The 18,418-nt window shown below is 39.3% G+C and overlaps 1 protein-coding gene across 3 annotated transcripts; it reads right to left on the bottom strand.

Moving 5' to 3' along the window:
• Positions 1 to 8,215: 8,215 nt before the first annotated feature.
• Positions 8,216 to 17,481, bottom strand: vgll4a (vestigial-like family member 4a). Of its 3 annotated transcripts, none has more exons than XM_051425423.1 (7): positions 17,358 to 17,481; positions 16,148 to 16,261; positions 15,427 to 15,581; positions 14,262 to 14,424; positions 12,138 to 12,363; positions 10,756 to 10,870; positions 8,216 to 10,603 (listed from the first exon to the last, which is right to left on the bottom strand). In XM_051425423.1, exons 3-7 carry the CDS (start codon positions 15,506 to 15,508, stop codon positions 10,404 to 10,406), a joined length of 786 nt encoding a protein of 261 aa, XP_051281383.1. In that variant the 5' UTR covers positions 15,509 to 15,581; positions 16,148 to 16,261; positions 17,358 to 17,481; the 3' UTR covers positions 8,216 to 10,403. The 3 variants fall into 3 exon arrangements, with proteins under 3 accessions (XP_051281383.1, XP_051281382.1, XP_051281384.1); XM_051425422.1 differs by having other exon boundaries at positions 16,077 to 16,261; XM_051425424.1 differs by lacking the exon at positions 16,148 to 16,261.
• Between the last annotated feature and the right edge of the window lie 937 nt (positions 17,482 to 18,418).

Below are 18,418 nucleotides of genomic sequence, written 5' to 3' on the forward strand. Positions count from 1 at the left end.
CGCACAATGCAGGGCTGAGAGACACAGCAGGGGTCAATGAGGACAATACAGAGCCAAACAGTGGAGCAAACAGAGTACAATCACTGATGTTACCTCACTGAGACACACATGAATGACAAGATCAATGGCTATTCTGCAGAAGATAAGAAATATCTTGACATTGCCACATAATATAAAACATGTTCTGATATTTTCTATTAAATTATTCCAGATTACTCACATAATATTTCCTTATTTAATACTTATTTTTTAGATATATCACATCCTCTCCTTTTTTAAGAGCATTTACAGAGGGTAAACCATCTGCATCATTCTGCATCAATTCCACACATTTATAAATATAAATAATAGTGTACGAATGTACATTTTTTTTCTATTTTGTTTAACTTCCTCCTACTTAATCACATAATGAAAGAATAGATTTAGTGTCAATTATGAAGTTCTCAGTTTGTAATAAATGCTGTGTCATGTCAAAGAGCTCAATGATGCAACTAGCCTCAATCAATAGTTCATTATTATCATTCCCTTGGGTCAAGTTCAACTGTAACCTTTTAGCACTTAACAAATCAACAAACATTGGTCCATCAATTAGTCCACTGGGTTAAGATGGATCCAACAATGTCATTGACTTCAGCCACTTGAATTTAGCCAGCATTTTTAGTTTTACCACAAAAAAAGAAAAAGAAAAAAGCAGTCTGTTGGAAAAAAGTCATCCAGTCTTTCTCTATGAAAACTTACCACAGCGGCCCAAGTTCAATTCAAACCTGTGGCCCTTTGCTGCATGTCATTTTAGGGTCCTCTTTGTACCCGTATGCAAATTTAAAACTCTACTGCCACTTTCAGGTCAAGGTTAAATATTGACTATAATAATACCAAATAACTCCCACAGCACATGACAGCTGTATATTGTGATCATTTAAAATTGTGTCAAACACACACTGTTTGCTCCATCTATAAACCTTATTGTGTATAAAAAGTAAAAAGAGCTTGACCCTAACCCTCTCAGTGCTCTATTTTGGGTGTCCTTGCCCTCTTTCTCTGTATCCCAAAAGAATGTAATTGCCTTCACCACTCTACTGGCTAGAAGACTGATCCTGATAAAGTGGAAATCTCCTGCACCCCCATCATGTGCACATTGGATTCGAGATGTCCTTTACTTTCTTAAGTTGGAGAAAATAAGACTCTCTCTCCAAGAAAGGTCCAATGCATTTTTCAAGGTCTGGGGCCCCTTTTTCAAGTACATTAAGAATAATACATTTTCAGATATTTCGCGTTTCGCGATATTTTGTTTTTAAGATTTCTTGTTTTCCTGCTGTATGTGTATGTTTCTGTTCCGGGTCTAGCGGGGTCAGTGCCCAATGCTCATTTCTTTATGAAAATACATTGTTCCTTTATGGCAAATTATAAAAGGCAATTGTCTTTGTCATTGAAGTGTTTCATATCCCTGCTAAAATCCAAATAAAAAAGGTGTCCAGATGATCGTTTAACACTGCAGATTCTTTGGCCGCAACTTCATCAATTTGACTTCAGTTAGATGATTCTGGTTCAGTCAAACATCTGCCTGTAGTTAAAGAAAATTTCTGAATGTAACAGCTTCCAGTTTGACATTTACACTTAAATTTGTGTCCCATTTATTTAGAGCACTGAAAGCTCACACATTACCAACGACAGTTATATTGGAAACCTGTATGCTTCAACATTAACCAGCCCCTCGAAGCTTTTTGGGGGATTATTGAAGCCAAAAAGATGGATTTTACTGCAGTTTTTTGAAAATTGCAGCGCATGTTGTGAGGGTTTTAGGTATTTTCTGCAATAGAATTGTGGGAGAAATTGAAAATAAAAAAATTCTTTTTGTATTTTATATAATTCATTAAAAGTAAAAGGCAACTTGTTCCAGTGAGAATAAAATTGCAAGTTGGTGACGTATAGCTCAACATTTTGCACAGGGGACTGCCTACGATTGGTGAACTCACATGGATTGGTTGAATTTGCGTTAATTATTGCCACTGCAACATGGCAACTTCCTGGAGGAACTGATTAACACCTGCACCTTATTAAACTTTATTCATACCGTGTGCTCCAGATGTCTTTCTTTTCTAATGTTTGATTGTTCTGGTTCTTAACTGTAAGTCAGTGGATGCTTTCTACCACGTCATTTGTCGTGTGATGCAATATGTGCATTGGACTTAATATCCCAGATTCACATGACAGTGTAAGTGAAAGACACTAAGTTTGAATTGAAAGCACATGTATTATTTACAATAATTCACTTACTGATGATGAGTTACACAATGACAGACAGTTGAATAAGCATAACAGTTTTTTTGGTTGTGTGTAAAACCTTTAAGATTCCCATAGTTCAGTCAGTGGTTTACTCACTGTACACCAGATACTGCACACACTTCTTTTGGTTGTGTCAAATATGGCAGCAAAGACACAAAGGTAAAGCTCTCTATCCAATACTCTCAAATCATAAATCCTCATTGTGCCTGTGCCCAGAGTGCTACCCGTATTCCGCACTTTACTTTACTCTTCATTTTTTCATTCTACAAACGCTGCCTAAATCCAGGATGGAATTCAAGTCGATATTCTATAAATAAGAACCCAGATGTGAACTTGGAACTATCAAGTAGGTCTGACAATATGAGTGGAGGCAAAGCATTGTGCTGGAGTGAAGTTCCTGTGGTCTGTCAAACACATCCTCTGGCAGGGCCTAATGTGGCGTGTGACACGTCACACCCTATCACTCTGCCTTACAGATGACCAGCCGCTTACGTATGCCGCGTGCACCACTGGATCCCAAACCAGACACTGTCAGGTGTGATAACAGTTTGAGCACCAAACCCACTCTGAAGCCTTGCCCTCTCCCATTCCCCCACAATTCATTTGATGCTGCAGCCGCACAGCTCGCGGTCTGCTATGCACTACTGCAAGCATGTGCTGTGCCCTAAAGATGCTTTGATTCCTGGTTCACCTGCATATTCCCTCCAGGCTGAAGGCCAGAGATAACCCCTCCGCTCTGCTCCCTCAGACCAGTGAACCACTCTCCATCACTGGGGGGTTTACAGAGATAAGACTGCTGCTGATCCCAGCTCTTTGGAGGGAATCAAATACTTCTGCATCAGCTGAGGTTCACCGTGGGGATACTTAGATAGTCGGAGACAATGGTGCATGTTATAACACATATAACCTACATGCAATAAAACATAATCTACGTCATCCTATTTGATTTTTTTATATCACTGTACAACAGCTAAAAATGTTCCCCTCCTTCAGAGGATCTGTTCTCTCCAAATTGCACAGTAAAAGCTCAATTTTTTTTTCTGTTCTTTAGTTTGTCATTTATGCCCCTTGGTCCAAAAATGTGCTGTCTACATTTGGCATTGGAGGTAAATGTTCCCCCAGCACACACTCATTATTTCAATCCTCACAAGGCTGTGGACAGGCCCTGCCACTCTGACAGCGTTTGATGCTCTCTTGCTCTTTCTCTTTCTGTGTCACCATTTCTTCCCCTTGATGGAGAGGCTTTCATTCTTTCTTTCTTTTTTTTTTTGCTTTTGCTATTAATTTAATTTTATCAAGCCTACCTGGCTTTGTGTGAGCATGTGTGGTAGAACATTATGTCACATTAGGTTACTTTGTAGCAGTGACAATTATTCTACTTGTTAACACACAGAAGTAAAAAGAAAACTCTGCAAAATGTTGAGCGGAAACCCTTTAACAATAATCACTTCATCATAATTGCATCAGTTTTTTAAGGGGTGTTTTTCGTAATGTAAAAGACACTCAGGGCCCCATGGATTAAATGTTAAAGCTTCACTGAATTTAATATGTTTTTATATTGAGGCGACTCAATTTTCTTTTATTAAAATCAATCTCTGTCCATCGCCTACTAGATTTTTAAAGTTGACTTTCCTGCATATGCGTGTAACGAAGCAAGTAAATGAATGAGAGCACATCAAAAAACGTGAGGTGTTAAGATTGCTATGCCTGAAGCATCTTTGTCACATCTTGCCTATCTGGTCTAACCTGGTTGGCTTTTTTTTTTTTTACGGCGAACCTCTGATCATTCTCCATTTGCTCTGTTTGGTTTTCAACATGAAGGGGAATGCTGTAGCAGATAATAATGCAGTCTACTGTACAATCTGTGGATACTGAAGTCTGATACAACAATGTGATGGTGGAAGAGAAGAAAAATCAGCAAGGAGCAATTTTTTTGTGCTGGATTGTTCTCTTTGATCTGGAGTGCAGTGAAAGGAGGGCATTATGTAACGTCTTCAGCACACACATGGCCGACTGTGTGACTGCCAAACACACGGGGGGAGTGGTAGTGGCGGTGATGGTGGTGGTGGGGTGCTGTGGCAAGGGGGGGGGCAGACAGACAAGAGGAAAGAGATAGGGCCATGGAAGACAGTAGTAAATGGACGTGAGAGTAAAAACATTGCTGCTCATATTGGTGTTGGGTCACTTTCCTTATTACAGCTGCTCAGTCAAGCAGCTGTAATGTAGGCCCTAACAAGCCTCATAATGAGACATTAAAATGCCCTTTAGTGATGGTTCAAACATTTATCTGCTGCTCAGTGCCCAAAACCCACTGTCTCAATGCACATCCTTTTCCGCTTGTTGTTAAGAGAGGAAATTTGGATAATTATATGGGGCCCTGCTCTTGCAGGAAAAATATGGTCTCTTGCTAACAAGAAATATTAGCCTATCATTTGTATGTCCTAATTGGAAGCAATTCATTATCTTGAAGGAACAACACAACGGCAGCGCAGTCATGCTATTGTGCAGCAGATGGCTCTTTAAATCAATCATTAACAAATCAATCAATAATATATAAAAGTATGAAATGTAAGCCAACTGTATTAGTGGGAAATCACTGGCTGTGTCAAGCACCGTATGGCCGTAAGGCAGGCCAAATGTGCGCAACAAAACAGGTCAAAGATGGAGCTGAGGCAGCATGCAACATAGAGGGGATGTAAAGGATAAATGTATTAATAGGAACCTGCCAAATCAATGTAGCATGCACGCCACACAAGGGGGCCTTATCAAGAAGGCGCTGTCCTAACTGATGGAAGGAGGAAGTGAGGAAAAGGCAAAGAGCGATTGGTAGAGTGTGTTGGTGGTGTGCAGCTGAAAACTGATGTTGAGATGGCCTGACAGGGTCTGTTTCTGTTCATTGCAAGACTGTTATCCAGAGTGACCGTGTTGTCTTCCCTTCCCTCCACAAAGGTTATGCCATTGCCAGCAGTCCACATGACACAATGAATGAGCAACAATTGCTAATGCCAGAGAAGCTCATCAGGTCAGTCTTAAAGTACGTACAACCCCGAATTCAATCCATACCACATTCAAGAGTCTTTTATGGGTAAATCAGAGCTGGATCTCCAATATTTTCCCCCTTGTTTTCAACCTATAGTGAGGCTGCGGCTGCATTTTAGAAATGACATGCTTGGTAATCGGGTGTGTTGGGCTGTCAGCTCAGGGTGCATGATCTTGCCAGCATGACTCAAGTCTGCCCGTGAGCTGCTTCCTGTGCCTGTGCATCTACTCCAGTTGCTTGTATGATCTATTTTAGATTCTTTTGCCCAAGGATGTGTGTGCATCCTCACAGCAGAGAGCCACAGAAATAAGAAAAAGAGGAGGGGGAATAGATAATGTTCAAATAATCTACAGGCAATCATGCAAACTCCCCAGACGTGCACTCGGGGATGCTGCAGATAGGGGTGCAGCCTCGTGTTCTATTCAAGCACAACAAATTTGGAATTATGCAAACGAAAGAATGAGATCTCTATCAGCCATTTGTACAGGCTAACATATACGCAATATATGAGCCAACGTGCAATGGCAAGGGCCACTTTTCCAATTTAGTCTGTAGTAAAAATGAATCAGTTATCCAATTGGATTAATCATCACTCCATACCGTGTCCAAAGCGTTTTCATTGGTTCATTGCTTTAACGTAACCGAGAGAGAGCAAAATGGAGAGGACAGTGTTCAACATATGTGTGCCTTGACCGTGTCTGAAAGCAGCGGAGACCATCCTGTTACAGCAATAACAGGAGGCAGCGACTGAGAGACCAGTCCTCTATCGCAAGCACAGATGTCATGCTCCTTGTGGCCTTCACACACTGAAGGGGCCATGCTGATTTTGGCGCGACCCTGATGTGTCATTTTGATTTAGACACTAGTTTCATGTCGGCTACCAATGTGGCCCGATATCTGAGTGCGTGCATGCGGATCTGCATTTGGTTTTGCGCAAGCAGAGAAAATGTGGATCTCCTCTCCATAATCCCACAAGAGCAGGCTTCCTTGGAAGGCATGGTGCAGCAGAAGCAGGGGCATTGTGGTTGGTGAATGGTTTGGTCTAATCTCGTGGAGGCAGTGGTCTGTTGGAGGGGCTTTTGAGCAGATTTGAGCCTGAGGGGTGAGAGCAACAGCAAGCTAAAAGAAAAAAAGAGAAAAGATCTTTCTTTTCTAGTTTAAAGATTTGTGTTATGAATGGTGAAAATTTAAATTAGCCAAAATGGAGAGGTATACTCATTTACATTTTCATTCAGCCTTTAAGGATTCTATTTATATCTTATTTGACTATAGATGTGCTAATCCCACACGTTTCAATACATAAATACATTTACAATGACATTCTAAAAAAGAGATCCTTTAAAGCAAGAGTCTGCGATCCAGAGCCATGTTGGGTAATACGAACAATGCTTTCTGCACTCGGAATGAAAGCATGTCTTACTTATAGACCCTTTTAACATGTAACGTATATTTTCACATTACTAACAGACACACAGAATAAATCCTGCATCCATATCAATCTTCCCAGAATGATGACGCTCATGTCTTTGTTTGATCTCCAGGGAATTGAGGATTTGAAGGGGTGCCTGTAGAGTGGTTTAAAATCGCCATCTGCTGGTTGAGAAAGAGAAGTCAGCTCATCTCTGATCCAACTACAGCCTGGTCTCACAAGATTCATCAGTCATATTATCCCATTGCCATTATAATAATGTGGAGACTACATGCTTTCTAGGTCAATGCTTGGGTTTGAATCAAACAACCCTCATCACTGAGTCATGAATCACAATACCCTTTTCTCAGTTTAAAAGTAATGGATTTTTCCAGCAGCAATTACCCAGTCTTTTGTTACCATGACACCAAATCAACTAAACAACATCTATGTCCAAAGACGTCAGCTGCTTGTCGAGAGCATGATGACTCGGCCAGAGAATTTATCACACACATAGCTATTAAGTAGAAATAGAAAGACATTAAATTTACAGCTGTTTTGAGGTTACATGTCAACAGGTTTTATATTTTTCACTGGAAAGAGGGGACGAGAGTGTGACTCACTATACCAATACGGCAAGTATTCCGGTAGCTAACTCTAAAAAGCAACAGTTCCTGCAATGTGATGTTTTAAACATCCGTTGATTCGCAGCTTCGACTCATTTAGATTTGTTTTAGCCAAAAAAAGTAAGCTAGTGACTGGAAACCGAACATAACAAGGCTGTTCCAGGAAGAAACACAAACATCAGGATGTCCAACCTAAACAAAGATGATTTAGGCGAGTAGTTATCTAAGGTCTACTATAAAAGGAGATTTGTTCAATGCTCATCCTTTTGAGAGGTTTGGCTAATTAGTTTATAAAGCACTTAATATTGTGGCCATAGCGACACTTGCCCAATGACAATAGAGTGAGAGCAATGACTCCTGATTGCTCGGTTGAAGAAGCAGTGCTCTAATCAGTGTAACCAACTTATTACTGACTCAAGTGTCTGTGACTTCGAAGTTGCAACAAAGAGGTCTATGTAATTTTACAATTAACATATACAGCAGTAGTATTTGATTTGAGAGAACAACCTGCCCTACACATTCAGAAATAACCCCTCTTACTCCAGGTCTGTTAAGGACTTTCCAAAGGGCTCTTCAACATTTACTGCTAAATAAATGCATGTCACATATATAGCAACACAAAATGTTTTTGCCTAAATCTGAATGGATCCTGAATGAGTTTCGCTGTCATCATACCCATTGATAGCCATTTTCACCCGTACCAACCATGACTTTGTAGGTAGTCTAAAGCCACAAGTCTTCATTTTTTAAACTGGAAAATAATCAGGAATCTGAACAAAAGTGTAAAACAAAAATGTAAGAAATCTTGTCAGCGTGTCACATTTTATTTAGGAAAAAGAATGACAAGAAATATGCAAATGTGAGCATTTTATGTTTATTTGGAAGAAATTAAGTACAAAACAGTGGCATTTTCTTCCAGAGAAATAAAGTCAAAAGTGAACAAGTGTTTCTTTTTTTTCTATGTGGATGACACCCGGAGCAGGTATTTTCTGCCAACAGTCTTTGAGAAACAGGTAGTCTAAATGTAGCAATTAAATAACAATGGACTAATACCCCAAAATACATTACTGAAAAACCTACTTGTGTCAAACAAGCAGATCCCATGATAATCCCGAAATTCCACTACGGTGCACACAGAGAGCTAAACAAACTTGTTAAACTGTTAGTACAGAAGTCTTTCTGACGTTGCACCAACAAAGTCTTTGATCAAAAGACTGTTTGTGTTCCTGCACTTATTCATCCTCTGACAATTATGGGAAAATAATAAATTTTTAGAAAGATAAAAAAAAAAGCATGGTTAGAAGGTACTAAACATCCATGCTACGTGAGTACACTACTCTGAATAGAAACAAAATATCTATGATCATTCCGCGCGGCGCAATGATAGTCTTATATGAGTAAAATAAAATATAAAGATAGGATAGTGTATGTAACAATTTAAAAACTGTAGAATATTAATACAAATGTATATGCTTGCACAGACAGTTAATTGACATACAAAAACAAATCTGAATTTACAATACCATATCTTAATCAGTGTTGACAAATATGTTACGCTACTATTAGAGAATTTCAGAAGGGAAGTTAATTTAAACAAAACTCAACTGCACAAAAAACCTTTTTGACTTTTACCTTTTCTCCATAATACATGAAGATTTTTGCAACTCAAACCACGACATCACCTTGATTAACAAAAGACAAACATACTTGTCACTTCAGTTGAGCTTGCTAAACACAACTGAAGTAACAGTGTCTGGCAGTCATGGTGGAATGTGGATGCCTACTCGTAAATTAAGGAAACCTATTGCATGCAAATTAAAATCTTAGTTTTAAAGGGAAATCAACTTTGTTATTGAAGGAATGGAGACATCGTCAGTTGTTTGTTGTCAGAAAGAAACAAATCAAAGTTAGAATTCTGCTGTCACTATGTTCTAGCCAAAAGTCAACATGAAACTATCGACATGTTCAGAATAAATAAAGCCACTGCTAATAGACTGTGCTACAGAAGGTCCGATTTAGCTGTATTCAGTCATGTATAAAGCTATAGCATCCAGCTCCACAGAATAACAAAGCAATAGCCTTTTAAACTGCATTCAGACAACCTTGCCAGAGGCTGTGATTTGTAGATGGATGCTATGATATACACCTACATATAGTAATGAAAACCAGATACAAAAAATATATTGAGTACAACTGTACCAGCAGTGAGTATTTCTAAAATGTTACAGATAAAAAATAAATTCTGAGTAAATATATAGTATAGAATAAGGTTTGTAATAGAAACCAGCTATTTGAAACATGCTTTCTAGCTAGACACATCTACTATGATTGATATTAGTTTACTAAGTAATCAGCCACAGTGAGCATAAAGACAGGAAACTAAAATTATTTAGTTAACAGTGGATAAGTCCAGTTCAGGATCATAAAGAAGACACACTAGTCTAGCGTCTTCAAAAAGCAGGGGGGGCCAGAGCCTTAATTGCATTATCACAATTTCAAAACACAGGATGCATTCTTGAACACATTAGTTCCAACTGTAACAGGTAACCTGCTACCTAAACGGTCAGAAACATAATAGCGCAAATGAGACCTGGCTGTCCTTTTCAAGTAATATATATTTAAAAAGCAGTGTGATTTTAGAATGAAAACAAAAAAAGACCAGATCTATGGCTTATGTGTTGATGGGAAAGGCAGAACATTTCTTTGGCTATCAAGGCAGGTGAAAGGCAGATGAATCAGAACATAAGCTCCTAACAACCAACCACTTTATGAATCTCATTATCAATGCAAAATAACATCTATGATTGTACAGTTTCCACCACTAAAATTGTCAACCTAACTAGGCAATTTTAATGGAGACTTTACCAATTTTAGAGCACAAATCTGACCTTGAGGTCTACAACTGAACCGCCTATGTGAGCACCATATGTCTTACATTGTTCGTGGCTAAAGGAAGTTGATGCTTGGCAAGAAATGACAGTGGGCAATCTCCACTCTCATATGCAAACACTAAAAAAGTGATTGTAATGTTTACTCCAACCCAGCTTCATGGATCTGCCTCCGGGGTTTGATGATCCCCGCCCTTGGCCTTGATTTGGAGCCAGGCATCACCTAGCGCCTTGGCAAAGTGGTCATCCACTGAACCTGTTATGGACACCGAGTTGGACACAGGCTCTGCTTCTTTGTAGTTTTTTCCAAGGCTGCGACGGAAGTGCTCCTCAATCACAGGATCGCTTACCGTGTTAGCTAAAATAACATTATATGTAGAAGAAGGAGAGCAACAACCTGGTTACTACCAAGCAATGTAATGTATAAAAAAAGAACATATCTATGATTACTCCATCAAGTCAATAAAAAGTAGTAATAGTAGACACAGTAATGTCATGATAAAGGCTTACCATTGGGCTTCCTCTGATCAGCAGGTGGGCTGGGTGAGCACCCATTCATGTGGCAGTGCGAGAGGTTACAATTGCGGTTGCTCGCAGGAGCACAGGTAATAACGGAGGGACGATTCTACAGGTAGGAAAAAAACATACAGTAAGCAAACGAAGACACAGCACAAAGTAGAGGTAGGCGGTTGGTATACGCCCTTATGAATCTCCCCCAGAGAGAGTTGAAATGCTCAGAATTGATTATATTGTCCAGAAATGTTTAATAAAATACTGAAAATACGCACAGCTACTATTTCATCTTAAATGATAATTCTACATCTATGAATATATAAATACAGAGATGAATGTATCTTCCAGTCAGGGTTGTTTACCAATGATTTTTCAACACTTTTCCATAACATGTTACCCCGTTGCCATGACTTTCTTTAACTAGTTTAATAGGGTGCAAAGACAAGGCTCTTATTCCAGTGTGAGCTCACCTGTGTTATCACAAGAGCTGTACAAATAATAGAGTCCATTGTCTTCAGTGCCTAAAACACTTCTTATATAGCAGATCATTGTATTGGTTGAGAGTCGGTTGCAGTTGTTTTGCAGCTATACTTGCCGTGCTGGTAGTAGCAGTAACATCATCGGGCTTGGCTACAGCAAGAAAAATGTTCCAACACTGGCAGTCTGTTGAGGGGCCTTTTGGTTGTATTGATGCTTTTTCCCCTTTAGCATAGCTGACCAGAGCCGCTTCCCCAATGTTGCCAATTTTGGTGCAGAGCCTGCAACCAGCATGGCTAGGGTCATGGCCTCTCTCGAGCCTTGTGCATTATTAAACACGCACTCCCTAGCATTTTTGCAGATAAGCAAACTGCTAGCACTTGCTGACTTTACTTCATTAGATATTCCCACCACCAACTGGCTGCATATGCATATGTGTATTGCATGATACCAGTGATGACGGTCATACTAGATTTTAAATCTATAATACAAGGAACGCATTATGGGATTTTTATCAATATATTTGAAACAATACCCAAAAGAGGTGTAGTCAAAACTTTTCTAAAACATTTTGTTAATCTCCCCCCCCCCCCAAATTTCTGAACTTTTTCACGGTAAAACTTGTAATGCATATAACTTGCGTAGTCAAAAACTTTGGTCAGCAAGGAGACATCCACATGAGGGTCTTCGTGGACATTGGCAAATAACGAAATTTACATCACATGAATCGCTTGAGGCCATGCAGATACATGAAGCATGGACTGGGCTTTGGTTTATCCAGGATAAAGATAGTGTATTTATTTAATAATACTATTTTATCTTCAATACCCCTTTTAAGATTTAGTGCTTTTTTCACTGTGAACATCAGATCTACCCCCCATAAGTGCGACAAGTTGACATACCTGCTGCCGCTCTGCAGTCCCACTCATGACAGGCCTCTCTCTGCCCCCACCTCCAGTGTCGTTGCTGCTTTTGGTCAGAGCCAGAGGCTGGTCTACAACATAGCCAGAAATGGAAGAATACAGGTGGTTTCCATGGAGACCGTTGGAGGAGGAAGTAATGTGCTCAACAGGAGTGTGACTGTGGCTCCAGTGCTCATTGCGGTTGTCTCCAGCAGAGGGACGGGCCCTTGATAAAGAGAGTACAAATTAAACATATACCACCAACAGCTTCACCTTTTCATAGACAATTCACAAATCAGCTGTTGCATGCAGCGTCTATGAAAAGATGACCGCACACAGCTTAGGCCGTGGTTGTGGTCTTGTTTTCCTTTTTTTTTGTGCAACCATCCTATCATATATGTAGGCAACATTAGAATTACTCAAATATTATATGCCTGATTTCCCACTTGCAGTATTTGTTTTGCTGATAATCTAAGTTGTCTCTTAGAATCACAACACTTTCCAGCCTGGAGGTAGATTTTGCAATTCACCAGAATTAATGCCGTAAGGCCATGTTCAGACTTTTATTTCACAACCTCAAACTGGACTATTTCAGGCTGAATGATTTGATTCTTCTTCGACTCAATACAATTTGAGGATTTCTGATTTTTCCACCAGTTTTATTCAAATATGACTGTGGTTCCGGTGCAGTTTATCTATATGAACTGTACCAAATGACGCCTGAGGACTGAAACATAATTAATAAAGTAAGTGCAATTCAACAGCTTTGTGTGGAAGTCTTTGGTTTCTTCACAGTCAAGAGTGTAGTCCTACTCACCTGCCATTATCTGGTAGGCAAGAAAATTTTACTTTAGGCTTCACTGTTGGGATTATGACTGCCGAGAGTTTACAGCAAATGCCACAAAGAGATAAAGACACACATTCAGTCACCCTCCATTGGGTAGACGAGTGCAAAATAAAATAAAAAATAATAGCAAACTGCTCTTCTACATGTGCAATATTCTTGAATCAATTAAGGGGAACTATTCCCTATTGGGGAAATAAAAAAAACATGATCACATTACGTCCCATTATGTCATATATATGATGTAATATATCTAATAATAATAATAATAATAATAATAATGATGATGATGATGATGTGTATAATTACCCTGTGCTGTCATAAGTATTTCCACTAGTTGAGATAAACCAACTCCAATTTTGAGATTTTATTCAGTGATACACAAATGCACAAATTTAAGTTATGATTGAGTTATGACACAGTAAGCTAGGGCTGGGCGATAAATTGATTTTATCGATTAATTCGAATTTGTAGTTAAACACGATTTATTTTTAGTTAATCACAGTTTTCTCTTGAACTTCCACAACACCGGCGCTCCCTTTGGGCTCCCATAGGTCAGAGTGCGCTGACCCCTCCCCCCGCCTCTCCACAGATAAACACAACATGGCAGCAAGCCAGGATGAGCTCGTCCCCAAAAAATGCACAGTGTCGTTGGTTGTTTGGAACTGGTTTGGTTTTGTGGTGTCTGACAGCGAACAAACCACGACCCACTGCAAAGTTTGTTTGAAAGCTGTTACAACCAAAAGGTAGCAGTACGACGAATTTATTCCAGCACCTCAAGCAGAGGCATGCAGCCGAGTGGGAGAAATGTTGCTCTCTGCGAGATATACAGGACCGCAGCCCACAAATACCCACTATTAAAATCGTAAATCGGGTTTGGTGTGAAAAAATCTGAGATTTTATTTTTAAGCCATATTGCCCAGCCCTACAGTAAGCTACAGTAAGACCAGCTAAATAACTTTTCTTAACAACTAAAAAAGGGTAGCTCACTTTGCTAATCTACATTAATACAAAATAAAAAAGTAATCTATATAAATATGACAAAGCAAACGATAAGGACAAAATCTGTATCGACAGCTCAGGCTTCATGATACATTTTTGTGTATGATAATGAAAAAAGTATCCAGTAGACTTCATTGCATCGCATATTACTTGCTACATGGATCAAAGATGAATACATAAGAAACTCTGCACACAATTTATTTGACCAATAAAATTTAAAGAGCCAATGCGTTGACAAGGGATAATAATGTATGCGTTCATTTTTGAAAGACACTTACAGCTGAGTGGCAAACAATCTGCTCATTTTGGTCATGTGGTCATCATCACAGTTTATCCGGTCGTCCATTTGTTCTTCGCCATACTTTCGTTTGCTGGGGCAGTGTGGAGGAGGCCCAGTTATATTGGCCATAGCAGTGGGCAGGGAGGGTGTCCTGGACTCATCTGTGGGCAAGGAATCAGAGCAGTACAAATAATGTAATTAATTTAAAATCTAGAGTGCATAAGTTCACACTGAATAGTAATTACTATAGCCTAATAAGTCCACATTTATTGTATAATGACCATGTGTAAACAGTTCTAAGTTGTTCTGATTAATTTAATATACATTTAAGCAAATCACTTCTTAGCCAGATCTACAGATTAGGTAAACCAATGAGTTGGTCTGTAAAGAATAAAAGCAGAAAACAGTTCAAAAGTGCATTTTACTTAAGTCATGTCATCCTAAACATGATCGGGAAAAGGCTGCCAAACTGTGATCCCAATTACCCTACTGACATCCCAAATATGGAAAGATGAGGACTTTGTTAAGATTGATGACTGATATCTGATGGGAACGGATCAAAAAAGGTCAATCGAGCAATAAACTACTTCTGGCAAAATCCCTTTGTGAAAACGGAGGTAATTCTATGCACAAAAACAACAAGATACAGATGACAAAACCTGTGCTTACTTTCTTCTTTTGCAGAGAAGAGTGTAAACAGCACCAAGTTTGAATCTGCAGCATCAAATATGGCTAAACGTGTATGTGTTTATGTTTACTGTTATTGTTCTGAGCCACTTACACATTTTATGGGTACATTTTACCTGCTAAATATGAGGGTTTATGGTTGTGTTAAGGCGACAATGTGCCATTTACACTCGTATTTCCGGTATTAAATGATGAAACATTACATTGACCGATATCAAAAGTTCTGATATTCCTCACAAAGAAACTAAAACATACACACGCTGTCCTCTCTATCCTCAGTTCACAGTATGAGTTGAACCTAGCATCGAAATTGACGTAAAGTTGTGCGCTTGACTCTTGCCACAAAGTCAACGTCAAGACGCAAACCAAAACAAATGTATGTTGGTTAGAGGACCAACAGAAGTCGCAGTCCCACAAACAAGTTAAAACACACACCGTAAAGACACATGACAACGAGCAAACAGTGGCACACTAACCTTCGTAGTGCAGTCTCCCGATGTTATTGTTCATCTTGTCCAGGAACTGAGAGTTCAACAGGTCCATTCTAGTGAATAGCATTTACACGAACAGGCTAGTTGCTAACATCGATGTTAGCAAGATATACCAGCGAAGATAACAAAACACTTCTATCCTATAGGAAGAGAAAGAAAATTGGACAAATTAGACAGTAAGCGGAAACGCAAACTGGGCTTACATTAAAAGCAATTTAATGGAAATGGACAATACTCTCTTGGAGTTAGCTGTTAGCTGGCTAACGATATGCATCCTGACGCTGACGTTAACAAGTCCGAAGCTAAACACGTAGGCTCAGCTAACGTTAGCCGAGCTTACCCCCACTAGCTTTTACGGCTACATACGCTGATATTATGGTAGCAATTATTAATACAATAAACTGGTTTGTACATGTTGTTAACAGCGGTTAACTTAACTTGACTGTTACCTTAGTTACAGGAGTTAGCACACTCGCTGGCTAACTTTAGCTACTTTGTCACACAAACTAACGTTAGCCATTTACGGCTAGTCCCCAACTTTGTAGTTTGGTTTAGTTGTAGCTACTTTGAAGGTTCCCGATTCAACGAGCAAACCCGAACAAACGTCGAACTACACACAGACAGTGACGACTTACAGTTGGGTAACGCTCAGTGGGGTTTATGTCCAAAAAACAGGATTGTAGTAGTGGAGTTAATGTCAACTCACTTCATCGACAGCATTAGCTCTGCAGTCACAACATCACCATGGCTAACCCCGCTTGTCTCTGCGCTGCATTCACGCACTTTCCCACCGCACCGCACAAAAGAGTGGTGAGCGGCCCTAGTGGAGACGAGGCAAACGAGGGCGAAGTTACCGTCGTGTGATAACGTTCAACTCAAGAGGTGCTTTTATTCATATTTATCATAAAGTCTGTGTTTATTTCACATGAAGTACTGTCATTGTCCATGTAGTGCAGTGTCTGCAACATAAACAATTTAATTTACAAAAGATGTCTCAGCGACACCGCACTGCAAAAGTGGAAAAATATAAATAGAATATCTTTAATTAAAAAGTGTGACACAAACTTCATATTGCCCAAACAAAGGACTGTGTGGCTTTAAAATTCTCCAAGCAGCTGTTACACAGATGTTTAACTTGTCGGTTAATTGTTTTTGCATATTTATTTTGTTCATACAATCTATTGCACTCATAAATGGGCAGAGCTCTCTCTCTCTGTGTGTGTGTGTGTGGTCGTCCAACATAAATGTGCCATAACCCGAACATACCAAATATTGCAATGATTTTCACAGAATAAGCTTAGGCCTACAATCAAACTGCACAACGCAAGGACCACTGGGGAGGGGGGGTTTAGTCATCTGACCTTAAAGATGAAACACTTCAGCAAAGTGGAGGTTGGTTTAGATGTTCACTACACCACTACTACCAGCTGATGTCACCCTAGCATCTATGCATACGATTCAGCGCATAGTGTAGCTTTTCTCGAGCCAACACACGAGTAAAATTGTAGACTGTCCTCATCACTGTCTCTAATGACCAACATTTAAAAAGAAAATTATACATCCAGGTTCAGTTTCAGTGAGTATAACAGGCTTGCACCCAATCTTCACCCTATACTGTTCTGCATACTGTACTGTACATTATGGAGAGTACAGCATACAACGCATAGCCTTTATTTATGTCCTCAAATCAGAAATTTGACCCATAGAGCTTTACAATCTGGACAACATACAACACCCTCTGTCATTTGATCATATAATTAAGGAAAAACTCCACACCCTCCAACAGGAAAAAAAAAAATGCAATACAAGAGTATAATGAGTAACCAGACAGGGTGACAGTCAAATTAGAATATGGAGAAGTAGAACGACAATATTAAACAAAAAGAAAATAATCAAGTAAGAGCTGGTTTGTTTACCGTCATGGACTCAACTCCACTATTCATGTGAAGCTCAGCTTTGGGAAATGGTGTTATTTTTCAGGATTATTTAGTCTTTTATTACCAATTCCCTCTCCTGTTGTTGCGCTCTCTGTGCCTGTCAGTGCAGTTTAAATCTTCTGATGGCCTAGGGAGTGTGCTCAGAGATCAACAGTTAACCAGTTGAGCAGGTTTTCAATAGACAACAGCCAGCTAGTCATTGTAGTTTTATGATTATATAAAAAATATTCACGCTGAGAAATAAGGATTTAATTGCGTCAGCAATAAGATATATAAATCTTTATTTTATAGCTAATCAGTTGAAACTGTGCAGCCTCTGGGCCAGATTTGTGGTGACCTTCTCCCTCCGAGTTATTGATTTATTGATCTGTTTCATTTTCAAAATATCCTGTGTTGAAGACATGGTCGTCTGCAATGGCTTCATCACACAGCTTTCGTTCCTCCTATATTGTTTGTATATAGACCAATTAAAACATGTTAGAACAGCCTGTTAATGTATTACCAGTGGCTGTATAATTATTTATTTTCTCCAAAATTAGTAATGAAGTTATTAATATGTGCTTTAAAAAGATATCTGAATAGAGAAAAATATCATAAACATTTATATTTTAGGTGTGCAGAAGTGAATGTCTGTATGAAGATATAATTGGACATTGTAATAAACTAAAGCACCCATAGCGGACATGTGCTGTCCAATTATGTCTAATAAAGCAGTGAGGTAAAGCATGTCTTGTAGGCAATTATAATAATTAAAAACAGTAGCTACATAGAGATTGATAAATCAATTAAGAGAGAGGATTTACTACATGCATCTGTGTCTCAAAGGACCGCTGCTGACGTTTGTCCTCTCATTCAACATTGCCCACTAGTCCTAACAGCCATTTTAGATTTCACTGTTGCATTTTACACACACAGAAATGCCATACAGAAGTGCATGGGCAGGGGGCAGGGCGAACACGAGTAACAGAGGGAGCATGGGCAAGGTGACTGTGATGTAGTACTCAGTATACCCTCTTGCACTTACTCTGGAAACCCCTCTA

The sequence above is a fragment of the Dicentrarchus labrax genome, unplaced genomic scaffold (genome assembly GCF_905237075.1).
Source record: "Dicentrarchus labrax unplaced genomic scaffold, dlabrax2021, whole genome shotgun sequence".
NCBI classification, from domain to species: Eukaryota; Metazoa; Chordata; class Actinopteri; family Moronidae; genus Dicentrarchus; species Dicentrarchus labrax.